Source organism: Podarcis filfolensis (assembly GCF_964270895.1).
Source record: "Podarcis filfolensis genome assembly, chromosome: 11".
Lineage (NCBI taxonomy): Eukaryota > Metazoa > Chordata > Lepidosauria > Squamata > Lacertidae > Podarcis > Podarcis filfolensis.
In genome coordinates, this window is record NC_139613.1 from 15039105 (window position 1) to 15055351 (window position 16247).

Below are 16247 nucleotides of genomic sequence, written 5' to 3' on the forward strand. Positions count from 1 at the left end.
TGAAGTCTCTTTATTGCAGTGCTTCTTGAACTTGTTTCCTCTGGGCCGCACATTCAGAATAACAATTTGCTCGCACCACACCGAATTTTTATATTGATAAGAAATAACGTTGGAAAAGGAAAACAATCAACTCCTTGATTCATAACACAGAACACAGCAACTTTATAGTATGATCGTGGGACAGCCAGAAAGTATGAAACAATGCAGAATCATTCCCACAAAATAATTATAAATGAGCCTCTTACACATGAACTTTAAGGATCTATAAACTCAGTGAGAGGTATGAGCTTGCTTTTGCTGGGTCATCTCATTTATATTAGGTCTAATTTTAGACAAACCCTCACCTGCTCATCAACACAAATGGGCCTTTCTCTTTTCTGATCTTCCATATTTGTCGGGAGTTGAAAATTCCTGTGTTGTGGAGAACTTTCATAGAATAGCCAGTGCTGTGGAGAAGAGCTGTGGATACTGGTTCTAGTTGTATATCCATGCTGCATTGAAATGTTTAAATGTTTCTTGGATTGTCCTTGAATCTTCCTGCCACACTTGCCATCCTCTCCTGCCACACCCTTTGAGAACCATTGCTCTGTTGGGACACATCTGTAGCATACATTTAAATTACATGGCTTTCCCCCAAGGAATTCTGGGAACTATAGTTAGCTAAGGGTGCTGTAAACAACCATAACTCTGGGAGGGGTAAGCTACAGTTCCCATGATTGTTTGGGGAGAAGCAGCATGCTTTAAATGTATCGTGTGCATGTGACCATTCATTTGCGCATTTGGAGCATGCATAAAGCTACCTCCCCCTCCCCCAGCTTAATTGTTTTCCTGCTCATTTCGCTCAGTATCAGAATTATTTGAGAGACTTGTGCAACTTATTGACCAGAACTTGGCTGCCCCGTATGTATTTAGGGGGGAGGGAAACTGTAGACCCCTTAATCAGAAAACTTTCTTGACTGTTGCACATAATAAAATTATCAATGAGACGCATATATTTTCAGCCAGATCTAGATAACTTAATTATATGTCTGAGTAGGCTTGATGATAATGCATCACTGGTTAAGATTTAAGCCGCAGTCAGTTTTATATAATGACGGTGTTGCTTTGACTGAGGATGTGAGTCACAGACTCCGAGACTGCAAGGCATGTTGAAGACATGCATCAGGCATAGGCCCAAACAGCAATGTTGCCTTGGGTCCTGTCAAGGAAGAAGGTGGGGTATAAATAACTATATAATAGTGTTAAACCCTTGTAACTCCTCCGTTTTCCTGAATTCCTGCAGCATCTTTAAAAAGGCCCACGTCTTTCAGAAGTTAGAGGACTACAACACCCATCCCATCATCCCTGATCATTGGCTGTGCTGGCTTTTAGTTGATGGGCTGTGGAGACCATAATTTGTGGAGGGCATTGACTACTAGGCCACCTATACTTTAGGATCTGGAGATGTTTACTAAACCAAGTTCCATTGAGGGCCTAGTGATAGGCATCATCATTCGGTCCATGTTCTGATGCAGGAGTTTCCCAGGGGTCTCTGGAGCGTCTCATTGGGGACTTTTGGATCTAGTTCCAGAGTTAAGTGTCTTGCTTCATGCCCAACACATGCAGAGAGCAGCTGTTACATGCAAGTAAGAAATAGATATTTGTTCAGGCAAATAATGGTGCAGGTTTGGCACAGACACAGAGTTTGGGAGTCATGATTCAGGAATCACACAAGATATTCAGAACTGGACGGAAGCAACGAAGATGTCTCAACAGCTTCCATGACTTGCTCACCAAGCTTTTGAAGACAAGGCATGGCGTGCTCACTCAAGAGACTCGCTCAGTTTGCAAGGATGTCAGGGTTGCAAAGTGTGTGCTTCAGAAGTGAGTCCCGATTGCAGAAATGGCACCTGGTTCTAGTCCGCAATGCTACACCCTTTTGTTTGGGCTCCTAATCAGTTGATGACACTTCCTGAGTTACCTTCTCTCTGGGTTGCCTACAGGCTTAGCCTCCACTGAGACTTTCCTCTCTGTTGGGGAGAGGAGTGGGCATCCCTGCTCCCCTTTCCAAAGTGGCTGAAGTTGAGGCACAATGAGCAGAGCCCCTCTTCCCATCAAATGCCCCACCCTCTGTTTCTCCCCACTACTGCCCTTGTGTCGGGGCCTGCAAACCCAGGAATGATAGTCGTGTCCAAGAGGCACTCCTGCAAGGTAGCCTCTGCTCCGATCCACTGTCCCTCTTTACACTGTCTCATTGGGAATAAAGACAGCTTCATCCTTTGAAGCAGAGTCTACAAGGCCAGCAGGAGATTAGGACAAGGGTTAACCACGTTGCATCCTGGAATTTCAGGGGAGGCAGGAAATGATGTAGACACAGGCCAAGTGAGTGTCTGGTTGCAATCTGTCGAGGGTGATCATAAGCAGTTGTGTATATAAAGCTCTGCCTCACAGCTGGCTTTCGTAATTCTGTTCCTGAGGGAGAAGGTGGAGCTGGTCCAAGAAGGTTTGCCACAGACTTTGCTCCTATTCTTTCTCTCTGCGCAAGTTTGCGATTTGATCATCCTCAAGGGCGATTTCGAAAAGCATAGTTAAGGGGCATTGAGAAGACGCCAAAAAGAATTGGGTTAAAGAGGCAGCCCTCTTTTCCAAGCTGTGTTTTGTTTGATGGACTTGAATCCATCAAACTACACAGTGCAGTGCAAACACCGCAGTTTCCCTAATGAATTAGCCAGACTGTCAGCATTGGGCTGTTGGCAACAAACATAAGCAAATCTGGATTCCTAGGTAGATGGTCTCTCTATAGGATTGGACGGTGGTGTCCCCAGAATCTGCCAAGTGTGATTTGTCAAGAAGCCAGAATCTTAAATGCCTGCAGGGTTGAAGCATTGAGCAGAGGCTACAGTTGCATCATACACAAACCAGGAAAAGAGACGCAAGGTTGAGGGCTAAACAACGTGGCATTTATTTTATGAACGCGGTAAACATGCATTTTCTCTCTCTTGAATGTAAATGGCAGCTATAGGCTGAGGAACACCTGGGCCTGTGCTGGAACTGTTTGTCACCTTACTCTGTAGTGCTGTTGAAAATCCCTACTCAGACCCCTCCATCTGAATGCTCCCATCGCTTCCTGGAGCATTTTAACAGAGATGGTATATATGCATTGTACCACACTGCTTTAAATGGTTCTTCTTTTAAAAAAGAAAAAGGGAACTCTTGGACCACCCCATAAGTAATGCATTTTTGCTGTTGCCAGAGCGTGCATTGATAGATTCACCTTTGTTCTGATGTTCATGGGTCAGGGGAGGCAACTGATGCAGGCATGTTGACTCCAGAAATGACAGCGAATGGCTTCCTTCTCCCATTCCTTGCATGCCAGAAGATTCCCAATTGGCCTTGACCTGCCCTCTGCATGTCTTTGACTGCAACTCCCAGCTGTGCTGGCAGCCAACGGATGGGTGTTGTAATCCGAAGCGTCTGTAGGCGTAAAGTTGGGAGAAGGCTGGTTTTGACCCGACTCTGATCTAGGTGCAATTTAAGATCCTTCCTCTTCCTCCTCATCGTTTAACACCACAGGTAGGTGTGTTCTGTAGTCACAACCCATTAGCAAACGTATTACCGGCTGCAGAGATGGGCAAAAGGAGACTGAAGAGAAAAGGAGGGAAATGCTAGTTAAATGCTCGCTTTTATCGTTTTCATAAAATATGCATTTGTGTGATACCAGCTCTGGCTGGCTTGTGGTTTTGGAGGAGAGCAATGGTACTTCTGTAAGGTGGTGAAAAGGGATGAGTGTTCGATAAAATCCATTTCCCCCTTCCCTGCCCCCTGCTGCCTCCCCCAAAACTATATGGGCTGATTTACACAGCTCCCATGACCTCATGTCAGGAAGTGAGCTGAATCAATCTGGGTTGAGTTACTGAGCTTGATTGTTTTCAGTGATTCACCAAGAAATCAAATTCAAGATGGCCAGGAGGGGTGGAGTGGGGTGGAATCACCAGGATATGTTTTCCTGATACATGCAGCTTCCCCCTGAACTTGGAACTTCCTGACCTGTACTTCTTTTAATTCCTCTTTTAACTATTCTATACGCTGTTTAACCGGCTTCTTTCATTGCGATTTTCTCTCCATTGCCATTTTACTTATTAAATTTATGTCTTGCTCTTCTTCCCAAAGGAGCCCAGTGACAAAACATTAACAACAAACATCTTAAAGATAATTCCAGTACAGATACAGTCCTGGGAAAGATCTCGGCTTAAAAGTCTTGATGAAGTTTTAATTATGGACGCTTTTAACGTTTTGGTGGAATTGTTTTATTGTGTATTTTAATTATAGATTATACACCTGCTTGTGGGGTAGAAGAGCTGCAAAAAAAAAAATCTCACATCTGGCAACCAGTGCGCCCCTTTGGTTTCAGATAGTACATGGGTAGAGGAGTCTAAGAAGCCTGGGACACAAATTTTTCATGGCCCTCTAGTGGCTATGCTGGCTCTTTTACCAGAAGTAATGTATCTGGAAATGTTTACTCAATTCTGACCAAACTAAGCCTTCTAATGTATATTATGCTCTAGGAAGTTAAGTTTAGTCAGAATTGAGTGAAATATATTGACATTATTTTCAGTTCCTCCTACCCCACTATGACAGCTTCCTAGGTTCCTATATACAGTCATACAGCCACTTCAGGTTGCGTTTTTTCGGGTTGCGGGCCACTGAAACTCAGAAATACCGGAACGGGTTACTTCCGGGTTTCAGCAGTCACACATGCGCAGAAGCATTAAATCTCGCTATGTTCAGAAGCGCTGAATCGCAACGTGCGCAGATGTGGGTTGCGAACACTGCGGGTTGTGAACGTGCATTCCGCACAGATCACGTTCGCAACCTGAGCGTCCACTGTACTGTATTGTGTTTTCTTTTTGGATGCTACAGTTGTCAGTGGGCCCAGAAGACAGAATTCCCTGAACCCTGTGTTCCTGGGTTTTTAAATCTCTTTCCTTGGAGAAATCTAGGACTGCCCACAACTAGGGACAATTGAAATGTTGCTTACTTCCAGCCAAAGGGTGTGATTTTTAAAAAGCTCCATACCGTGTACAGCGTTCCAACTCCATGCGATTTTTGGCATTTGCCTAGTCCCATGCTTTAATTATTTAGCTAACTCTTCAGGGCTTTCATCCTTGAATTATCTTGGAATCTGTGGAGCAACACTTTTAATAGAATTTGAATTTGGGGTTGTTGTTTTAAAATAAAAAATAAAATAAAAACCCCTCCAGGAATGGCTAGCTTGTGGCTGCTTAAAAGGATATTATTTCATAGAGGAGTTTTTTTAAAAAAAGAAAAAAATATATTTTGTGCATCTTATACTGAGTTTGTGCTTCAGCAAATGTAATTATGATAATCTAGCTTTTGCAATAATCTCTGAAGAAGATAAGATGCATATCCATTTGCAGCAACTCAGCTGAGCGAAATCTTTTCACTATTTCAAGATTAGTGACTGGTCTCAGCAGTTTGCCTAATTTAAAGGCAATAAATAAGAACCCATGAACTTTTGGAAGAAAGTGCCTTGGTTTGGCGAGGTTTGTATTGGAAAGATTTAGAAATTGGATATAGGGATAATAAGTGGATAAAAAGTGACTTGTTCGCTGTTAACAGGGCTTTTGAGTCATTGGTTTGTGAATGCTAGTGATCCCAGCATTTTATTTTGCCATGTGAATTATGACTTAAGGCAATCTGAATGCCTTTGGTATTCAGCTTATTTTACTACATACTTATGATAGATATAAAGGGACACGGGTGGCGCTGTGGGTAAAACCTCAGTGCCTAGGACTTGCTGATCGTAAGGTTGGCGGTTCGAATCCCCGCGGCGGGGTGAGCTGCTGTCGTTCGGTCCCAGCTCCTGCCCACCTAGCAGTTCGAAAGCACCCCTAAGTGCAAGTAGATAAATAGGGACCGCTTTATAGCGGGAAGGTAAATGGCGTTTCTGTGTGCGGAACTGGTGCTGGCTCGCCAGTTGCAGCTTCGTCACGCTGGCCACGTGACCCGGAAGTGTCTTCGGACGGTGCCGGCACCCGGCCTCTTGAGCGAGATGAGCGCACAACCCTAGAGTCGGTCACGGCTGGCCCGTACGGGCAGGGGTACCTTTACCTTTACCTTTATGATAGATATAAAGACATTTCATAGCTGGGTTTTTTGTTTTGTTTTGCTTTATACTAGCCTCCTTGTGATGCTTCAACTGTATCAAAAGTGACTTTAGTGCACTCTCAGTCGGTTTTCGGTTCGGTATTGGATCACTGCATTAGGTCGATACAGAGGTGCTGTGAAATTAACACTGTAGGCCCAAACTGGAATTAGAATTACATTCTGTGCCTCCGCATTTCTAGAGTTGTTGAATTGCCTCCAGCGATGACTTCCTGTTGGGTTTTGGTTTCTGTCCTTTTTTCATCTCTCTTATTAAATCCTCTTGGTTTCTCGTGTATATTTTGGGGCTATTGTGGGCATATTAGCACAGTAGTACAGAGATGATGTACCTGGGCATCCGTAAGAGAGTTCTTAACACTCTTTGCACCCTGGCACTCCCTGGGGGTCAATACGAAGACCGATTCAACTGGGATCTATATCACTAGGATTAAATTCAGCCTTGAATAGACAAATGGATGGTTAGCTGCCAGCACCTGCTGAACATGGAAAAGTAGGACTCTGCTGTCTCTTGTGTAAAGGTCCAAGGCACAGACGTGGAATGACAGATACTATAGGTCAGGTATGGGGAGATAGTTTTCTCTCCCACCCCTCATGGGCCAAGCTTGAAAGGTGAGCGGAGTTGCCTACCTATCAGTCACAGTGACATACCCTAGAGCAGGCATATCCAACTCCCAAGAGACTATAATCTACTCCCAGTATAAAAAAACTGACAGTGATCTACCCATTGTCACTGAAGGGAGCATGCATGGAGTGGGTGGTTTGCCCAGAGTTGTTGAGCTTTTGGGGGGAGGATTGCACAGAGTTTTTTAGCTCCCCCCCATAACTTTTTGTACACGATAAGGACCCCGTGATATACCAGGATCAGCTGGGGATCTACCGGTAGATCATGATCTACTGGTTGGACATCCCTGCCCTAGAGGCCTGAGATTTGGAGAGCAAATGGCAGTTAACATGCCCACTCTGTAATTCTTGCCTTTGGTTGACTGCTTCCAGACATGCCGCTATCCATGAACAGGAAGCTAGCCCGTTCGCAAGCTCGGTGTTGGTGCATGCAGCTCATAGCTGTCAACTTTTCCCTTTTCTTGCGAGGAATCCTATTCGGAATAAGAGAATTTCCCTTTAAAAAAGGGAAACGTTGACAGCTATGATGCAGCTTGAGTAGTCCTTGCTTTGCTCTCCCTTCCTAGAAGGGAAGCCAAGAACAGACCTTGGTTTCCAATCATGGTTTGCCTTGAGAAGAGCAAACTACAAACACTGGTTTGCACATAACACTGTGGTTTGTTTCCCCTTTATAAGAAAGGAGCAAAGGGCAAGGTGCTTGAGCTGTGTGCATAACCATCGTTTATGGCCAGCGTTACGTGTGAATGAAGCCACTGGCGACTTGGGCTGATCGTTCTGAAACACAGTTTTGGAGGTACATGGGAGACTTTCCTGGGAATTTCCACCCTGTAGGCTATCATGTTTTTATATCCCACTATAATTTTTTGGCTATCTATCAAGAAGGAGCAGCAAGGGGAAGATTTGGTACTTCTGTGAAACCCTTTCCACCCCTTTTTCTTGTAGGCAGAAAGCCTGACCCTCTGTGAAAGAATTCCTGACTGTTCTTGAAGATGTATGTCTATTCAGTCATGTTTTCTTCTGTGTTCAGAACTGAAAATCGAATGCATTTTTTAATATTAAGTGTTGCCCGTCATTCTTTGTTTTTTTCCTGATCAAGAGTTTTCCTTTTGAATTTTTCTCTTGCACGAGTTGTCATTTATCTGGAGACCTGTGGCTGTGTCCCTTCTGTTAAAATTCACATTCCCCCTAGCCCTGTGGAGGGTCTCTGCTTTGAGACTGTCCACCTGCAAAGTGGGGGGGGGGGGAGAAGCAGTTTCCCCAGTAAATATCAAATCCCTCCCCCAATCTACAACATTCTAACTTTACATTACCTGGATATTGAACTGATCCCCACATATTACCAGATTCAGAATTGTGTCTCATCACCAGACCACCACAAAGCTAGAACTAAACGAAAGGGTGCTTCGTATCTGTAATGAAATTAACAAAATCTAGAATGAATAATATTTTCACAAACCTAAATAAGATTGTATAAAAGTGTCAACACACCTCAAATATTGACTCTTCCTATCAAAGAGGCGGCATTAAATCAGTGTGTATGGTGCTGGGCAGATACAACTTTTTTTAGCATAGAGAAGATAGGCTCCTCATGTTCCACTAGAACTTTAATGATGCCATATATGCTCTAAACTCGGTGGAAAATGTGAATGGAATGTTTTGATGGAACTCCATAACATTTTCTTGACGCTCCGTGCCTGTTCTCTTCCATGCTACATCCAGTACTGCTATGATAACTGAGATACTGATCTTTTGTGGATGAAATGCCCTGGAGTTTTGGTAAATAACTAGCACTGTCATACTTTGCTCGCCTCTTATCCCTGTTATTGAATTTATATACCACCCTATACCCGGAGGTCTCAGGGCAGCTCACATAAAAATATCACAGTATATAAAATAAAAATAAAAGCAATAACCCAATAATACCCCTCCCCAAAGAACCACATTTTAAAAGGGTATGGGATGTTAATCAGGTCAACCAAAGGCCTGATTAAAAAGGAAAGTTTTTGCCTGGTGCCTAAAGGTGTGTAATGAAGGCGCCAGGCGGACTTCACTGAGGAGAGCATTCCACAGACAGGGAGCCACTGCAGAGAAGGCCCCGTTCTCATGTTGCCGCCCTCCGGACCTCTCAAGGAGGCGGCACATGAAGGAGGGCCTCAGAAGATGATCTCGGGTCTGGGTAGGTTCATATGGAAAGAGGCGGTCCTTGAGAAGAAAGGTTTCCCTTGCAATTTGCTTAAAAAGCAAAATTGTTTCCTTACTTGCAAGTCCTCAAAGTAATTAGAAATCCTTCAGAAAGTTTGTGTAAGTTTCTTGGCAGAACGAAACAACTTTAGTGGGCTTCATTTTCCACTGGTGTGGGTATTTTTTGCATGTTAAAAATCACAGTACTGATAGGAAACATTTCTATTCATTTTGTAGATTTGCTTCTAAGCCATTAACGTGACCATGGGAGATATGAAGACCCCGGACTTTGACGACCTCCTTGCGGCATTTGACATCCCAGATATGGTTGACCCTAAAGCTGCTATTGAGTCAGGACACGATGACCACGAAAGCCACATCAAGCAGAATGTGCATGCTGATGACGATTCTCATGCACCGTCGTCGTCCGATGTTGGCGTCAGCGTCATTGTGAAAAACGTGCGGACGATTGATTCCTCTGAAGGAGCGGAGAAGGAGGGTCACCCCTCTACAGGCAATGGCTTGCATAATGGGTTTTTAACTGTTTCGACTCTAGATGGTTACAATAAAGAAGACTGCAAATCTCACAAAGACGAGGGCTCTGTTTCTGAGACAACACTGAAAGAGTCTACCTTCAACCAATTTAGCCCTATCTCAAGTGCTGAAGAATTCGACGACGATGAAAAAATTGAAGTGGATGACCCCCCTGATAAGGAAGAGATGCGTGGGAGCTTCAGAGCAAACGTACTGACGGGGTCCGTCTCCCAGCAGGATTATGAGAAATTAAAGGTACTTGGAGGGGAAAACCTGATGAAACCTGGAGTTGCAAGTTCCGGTAATGTCGATAAAAATAAACTTGTTAAAAGAGACTCAGAAACAAACTCTACGCCTTTGGGTATGTACGAACCCTTTAAAGCGAGAAAAACAGATGATAAGCTACATAAAGAAAATCCCGAAAAGGTACATGAAAACCGGGTACTTGATGGAAAAATAGGCACCGAGAAAGTGGAAGCAAACCTCACCAGTGTTTCACAGTCGAAAGCAAAGTCATCAGCAAAACTCTCCTCGTGTATTGCTGCCATCGCGGCACTTAGTGCTAAAAAAGCAGCAACAGACCCTGTTAAAGACCCACAGTGCACTTCAAGAGAGCCGTCTCCCTTGCCAAAAGATATGAATGAAAGCCCTAGGGCCATTGACAAATCACCTGAATCTCAGAGTCTCATTGACTGTGCTAAGAAACCCTCCGTTAAGCAACCTGACAGTCCCCGGAGCGTATCGAGCGAAAACAGCAGCAAAGGGTCCCCGCCGTCACCCGCAGGCTCGACACCAGCAATCCCAAAAGTCCGCATCAAAACCATCAAGACGTCGTCTGGCGAAATCAAGAGGACGGTAACAAGAGTGTTGCCGGAAGTTGATTTGGACGGCGGACGGAAAGCGGAACAAACCGCTTCCATGGTGGCATCCATGACTTCGCTGCTCTCCTCCCCAACTTCCGCCGCAGTCCTTTCTTCTCCCCCTCGGGCACCCCTTCAGTCAACGGTCGTCACCAACGCCGTTGCGTCCGCAGAACTCACCCCAAAGCAGGTCACCATTAAGCCTGTGGCTACAGCTTTCCTTCCAGTGTCAGCTGTTAAGACAGCAGGATCCCAAGTTATCAACCTGAAGCTCGCGAACAACACGACGGTGAAAGCCACCGTGATATCTGCTGCTTCGGTGCAGAGTGCCAGCAGTGCCATTATCAAAGCTGCCAACGCCATACAGCAGCAGACTGTGGTGGTGCCAGCGTCCAGCCTTGCCAGCGCCAAACTCGTGCCAAAGACAGTCCATCTTGCCAACCTTAACCTACTGCCTCAAAGCGCTCAGGCCACCTCTGAACTCCGCCAGGTGCTCACCAAACCTCAGCAGCAGATCAAGCAGGCAATAATTTCTGCGGCGGCTTCGCAGCCTTCGAAGAAGGTGTCCCGAGTCCAGGTGGTGTCGTCTTTGCAGAGCTCCGTGGTCGAGGCTTTCAACAAGGTGCTCAGCAGTGTTAACCCCGTCCCTGTTTACATCCCGAACCTCAGCCCCCCCACCAACGCGGGCATCGCTTTGCCCCCGCGTGGCTACAAGTGTTTGGAGTGTGGAGACTCCTTTGCCCTTGAAAGGAGCCTGACACAGCACTACGACCGGAGGAGCGTGCGGATCGAGGTCACCTGCAACCACTGCACCAAGAACCTTGTTTTCTACAACAAGTGCAGCCTCCTCTCTCACGCCCGCGGGCATAAGGAGAAAGGGGTGGTGATGCAGTGCTCCCACTTGATTTTGAAACCCGTCCCGGCGGATCAAATGATAGCTTCTCCGACAAGCAATAGTTCCGTCGCCTCGTCTGTCCTTCAGAGTTCAGTCGGGATGGGCGCCCATACTGTTGCCAAGATACAGTCCAACATCACCGGAGCGGTCATCTCGGCTCCTGCAAGCACGCCCGTCCCTCCGGCCATGCCCCTGGATGAAGACTCGCCAAAGCTATGCCGGCATAGCTTGAAGTGTCTGGAGTGCAACGAAGTTTTCCAGGACGAGACGTCTCTAGCAACGCACTTCCAGCAGGCTGCAGACTCAAGCGGACAAGTACAGTATCTTATATTTAAATTCCAATGTTCCTGGTACTATGCAAAGGAGATTGAGATGTGCTTCCCCTCCCTCTCCCCTTTATAAATGTGTGTTTTCCTTGGCATCCTTTTTTTTTTGGTCATAACTTTTATTTTTTAAGTGGCAAAAGATTGAGAAAAGTAAATTTAAAGTGGGAGGGAAGCAAAAAACGGCTTTTTGAGAAGAAAAGTGCTCATAGGAATTCCTAAGTAGCCCTTAAGCTACTTAAACGTAATAACGAGGCAAAGTATTTCAACTGTTAAGTGTTCCATAGCCTGGCGCCTTCAGAAGTTGTTGGACTATAACTCCCATCAGCTCCAGCCAGCATAGCCTGTGGTGGGATAGGAGTTATAGTTCAAATTTGGAAGGTACCAAGTTGCGGGAGACTGCTATGAAGCAGTTTTCTGCATGCTGGTGGAGAGATTCAAATTTCAAGGGTTCCGGTTAAATGCTCAACTGTGAAGGAGGCCATTGAGGTTACTGGTGTGTTACTTTTCTGGGGTCTGGAAGTAGCATGGTTCCTGATAGAGAACTTTCAGTCCATATGTCTTTCTGCATGTAGCACTCTCATACAGGCTTTGTTTTTCTAGTGGTGAGTGTGCATGTGCATGGACATGCGCACACACATGTTCTGTATCTATCCTGATCTGCTCCAGAAATAATTTGGAGGCATCTAGAAAAGACTCCAGATTTTGCTGGGTTTAATCAGTCCCCCCCCCACCCCCGAAATCTGCATTTTCCAAATTTAATTAATTTGCATTTTCCAAAATGGTATCAGAAACAAAACACAGTTATCCAAATTTTGCATTTTGGTTCTTCAGCCAAGTTATGTATATAAAAAATGCATAAACTAGGCTAAAATGTGCCTAAGATGTGCAGATAGATAGATGATAGATGATGATAGATAGATAGAAAGATAGATAGATAGAACCTATAAAATGCATTATATTTGCAAATTGCTTTGCAAAAATCATGTGTCACATAGAATTGTATACAGAAATGTGGCTATTAAGTGGAATTCACACTAAGATGCTGGACATATGTGTATATATATGTATGCATATATACACAAAGAGAGAGAGACAGACATTTTGCAAACTGATGTGGAGAAAATTAGGACTGGAAAATGAGAAAGTGAAATCGAAAGGTTCATGTACATCCTTATGTACAATGGATTTTGTTGAATTGCTACCCTTTTAATAATTTGCCAGTTGACAGACACAATCTTTGCTTTGTCCCCCCCCCCCCCCGGTAATTAAATTTCCTGCATGAAGTTTCCTTACCATATTGGGCGCTTGCCTTCTGAGCTTTGTTAATGTGTGACGGCCATGGAAAGACATGCCCACCATGGTTTGCAAGCCTGTGCCAAAAATACTGCTGAAAAGTGGTGATTGATAGGTCTCATTTTCTGCTCCATTGTAGCCTGTGTGCTTAACACTGCTTTTCATATACAGTCAAACCTCGGTTGTCAAACGTAATCTGTTCCGGAAGCCCGTTCGGCTTCCGAAACGTTCAACAACTGAATCGCGCCTTCTGATTGGTTGCAAGAGCTTCCTGCACTCAGTGGAAGCTGCGTTAGACGTTCGGCTTCCGAAAAATGTTCTAAAAAACCGGAGCATTTACTTCTGGGTCTTCTGCATTTGGGAGCTGAAACATTCCAAAATGGAGCCGTTTGGGAGCTAAGGTTTGATTGTACTTACTGACTGTTAAAGATTTATCGTTCTTCCCCGGTGGCGGTCTGTGTATTTTACTGCAGCTGCAAAGATACACAGTGAAGTATCAAAGTAAAGCACAGGCTTGGTCTTTCCCCAAAAATATAGTTTTGCAAAAACTAAATCAAAAGGTTAGGAAGTTTTTTTAAAAAAGAACCAATCCAGCTAAAACAGGCCAGCAATTACCATATTTTTCGCTCTATAAGACGCACCAGACCATAAGACGCACCTAGTTTTTGGAGGAGGAAAACAAGAAAAAAAATATTCTGTATCCCAGAAGCCAGAACTGTAAGAGGGATCGCTGCGCCGTGAAAACAACGCTCTCTCTTTCTGTTCTGGCTTCTGGGATAGCTGCGCAGCCTGCATTCGCGCCATAAGACGCACACACATTTCCGCTTACTTTTTAGGAGGGAAAAAGTGCATCTTATAGAGTGAAAAATACGGTACGTATTAATATCTAAGTCCTTCCTAAGCATTGGTCGAGCTGTGATGCCATGGAATTTTGACAAACATTTTAACTGCTCAAGTAAAACTTAGAAGAAAGAAGCCTTGGGGCAGAAAAGGCTGTATACTGTTTGATAGAAGAGGTGCAGAGAGTTTAGATGTGTGAGCCAGCGTGAACTTCTGGTGTCCTGTTTCTGCTCATGAGTATTCGCTCCCCTTTCTGGTGTGGGGCGAAATGAAACGAAATTCTCTTAGGGATAGTTCCTCAGTATTCCCTCTTGTGCTGTTGGGTGTGGAGAGGCGAAGAGAGCTGCCTTCAAGACAAGCTGAATAGGATGAACCTGCCTGCACATTTTTCGCAGTATAACATGGTTATCTGCAGAGTGGAGCAGCCCGTTGCTTGGGCAGCCATGCCAAACTCTGCGCATATGATCCTTTAGGGCTGATTCCACTCTTCAGGTGCATGTCTGTGACAGATACTACAGCCAATAAGACCTTGCTGGCACCCTCTGTCAAAACGGTTAAAAAGCTTCCAAATCTTGCCATTTCTTCTAGTGTCCTTTATAAAACAACACAGTCCCTCTCTACATGTGTGCAACTTGACCCAACGTTTATCTCCCAGCCCTATAGTTATTCTACGCGTCCTCCTCTCTCTGCAAGGGATGGCATCTCTAAGGAAACCTTTAGGATCTTGGCCTAATAAGAGAAATGAGGAGTGAAACCTAAAGAATGGCACCAAGACACACACAGTTTCAGTACAGTGGTACCTCTGGATACAAACGGGATCCGTTCCGGAGCCCCTTTCGTATCTAGAAGCAGACATAACTATCGATGGCACGTCTGCACACGCACGCGTCACTTTTTGCTGCTTCTGCGCATGCGCGTGACGTCATTTTGAGTACGCATGTGCAAGCTGCAAAACCCGGAAGTAACGCGCTCCGTTACTTCCGGGTTGCCATGGAGTGCAACTCGAACGCTCTCAACCCGAAGTGCATTCATCCCGAGGTATGACTGTACAGTGGTACCTTGGTTGTCGAACTTGATCCATTCTGGGAGTGCATTCGACTCCCGGAACCGTTTGAAAACCAAGGCGCAGCTTCCACTTGGCTGCAGGAGCTTCCTGCAACTCAATCGGAAGCCGTGTTGGACGTTTGGCTTCCAAAGAACGTTTGAAAACTGGAAAACCACTTACTTCCGGTTTTTCGGCGTTTGGGAGCCGAAACGTATGACTACCAAGGCATTTGAGAGCCAAGGTACGACTGTACTGGTTTTGGAGCAGTGGTTTACAGCAGTGTTCTCACTGTTCAAGCATTCAGATGAATGTGTAAAGGCTCACGTTTTTGTGATTGGGGCCATGTGCCCTGGCTTCACCTCCCTGAAACCCCACCTCCCTTTCTCCTGACTGTATCTTTCTCTGTTGCCCATAAGAGTCAACAGGGGGAATCTCACAGTGTTTAGCTAAATGTAGTTGAAATCGCCCCTTTCATCCGGGTGATCATTCGGAGCATTCTGTCTGTGGCCACATGAATGAGTTAGAATTTCCCTGGAGACTTTTGTGCTCCATGCAAAGAAAGGTTGGAAGAGGAGGGGACAGGATGGTGTTGCATACAGATCTTGGAAGTGGGGATGGCATCTGTAACCTTGCACCTCTGCACAGTTTGAGTCCTCGTGTGTTGTTGAAGAAGGTTACTGCTCTCACCTTTCCAGGAGATCATAGATTATGCGTCAGTCAGAGAGAGGGGATAAATACCTCCCCTGAAAGGCTCCCTCATGACCCATATTCTCCAGAAGAAGGGATGTGCATTCATCCAGTATTGTAAAAGTTTGTGGGAAAGAGTTTGTGAGTTGTACTAGCTAGATCTGCTGTTTCTGTTTGGGTTCTGAGCTCAGGTTATGGTGCTAGTAATATTTGTTCATTTTATTTCATTTAAAACATTTCTGTGCTGCCTGTCCCCTTGAGGAAGGATACCTATTTAAAAAGCGCACACACCAGGCAGTATCATAACACAGTATAAAATTCGGCTGCACCAGGCAGGACTAAAACCGGAATTAGATATTTGCAAAAGCACAGTTAAATAAGTAGGTTTAAAGGAGGCACTGAAATAAAATTGGAAATGTCACTTACCCAAATTAAGTGCTACAGTTAGAAAATAACTTGATCCCAAACTTATGGACATAGAAAACTGCCTGGGATTTTCAGTCTGTGATTAGCAAATACCTGATTGATGAGCAACTGGGACAGTGCCTTCTTCGTGGTGGTGCTACAGTTGTGGAAGTCTGCCCCCTCATAGATCCTGCAAGCCTTCCTTCTGTCCCATTTTTATATGGCACTTGAACACATTTTTATTCCAGAAGTCGTTTTGTGATGGACTCTGGATGTTTTCGTTGGGCTTTGCTTTCTTCCTTTTCATGCCACCTTTCCATCAAGAAGCATTCCCAGGGCAGGTTACATCATTCACGTAAAATATACACCCTTCTGAATACCAGAGCCCCTTTTGC

The 16247-nt window shown here is 44.9% G+C and overlaps 1 protein-coding gene across 3 annotated transcripts in view; it reads left to right on the top strand.

The window, feature by feature from the left end:
- Positions 1–16247, top strand: part of ZNF532 (zinc finger protein 532) — a 55350-nt gene that overhangs the window by 12166 nt on the left and 26937 nt on the right. For 2 of the 3 annotated variants that reach the window (XM_083575516.1, XM_083575517.1), the window contains one exon: positions 9205–11571. In XM_083575516.1, the coding sequence (XP_083431642.1) occupies positions 9232–11571 (2340 nt within the window). In that variant the 5' untranslated portion in view covers positions 9205–9231. Of the gene's footprint in view, positions 1–3370; positions 3553–9204; positions 11572–16247 lie in introns of those variants that run through there. The other variant, XM_083575518.1, reaches the window with a different exon arrangement.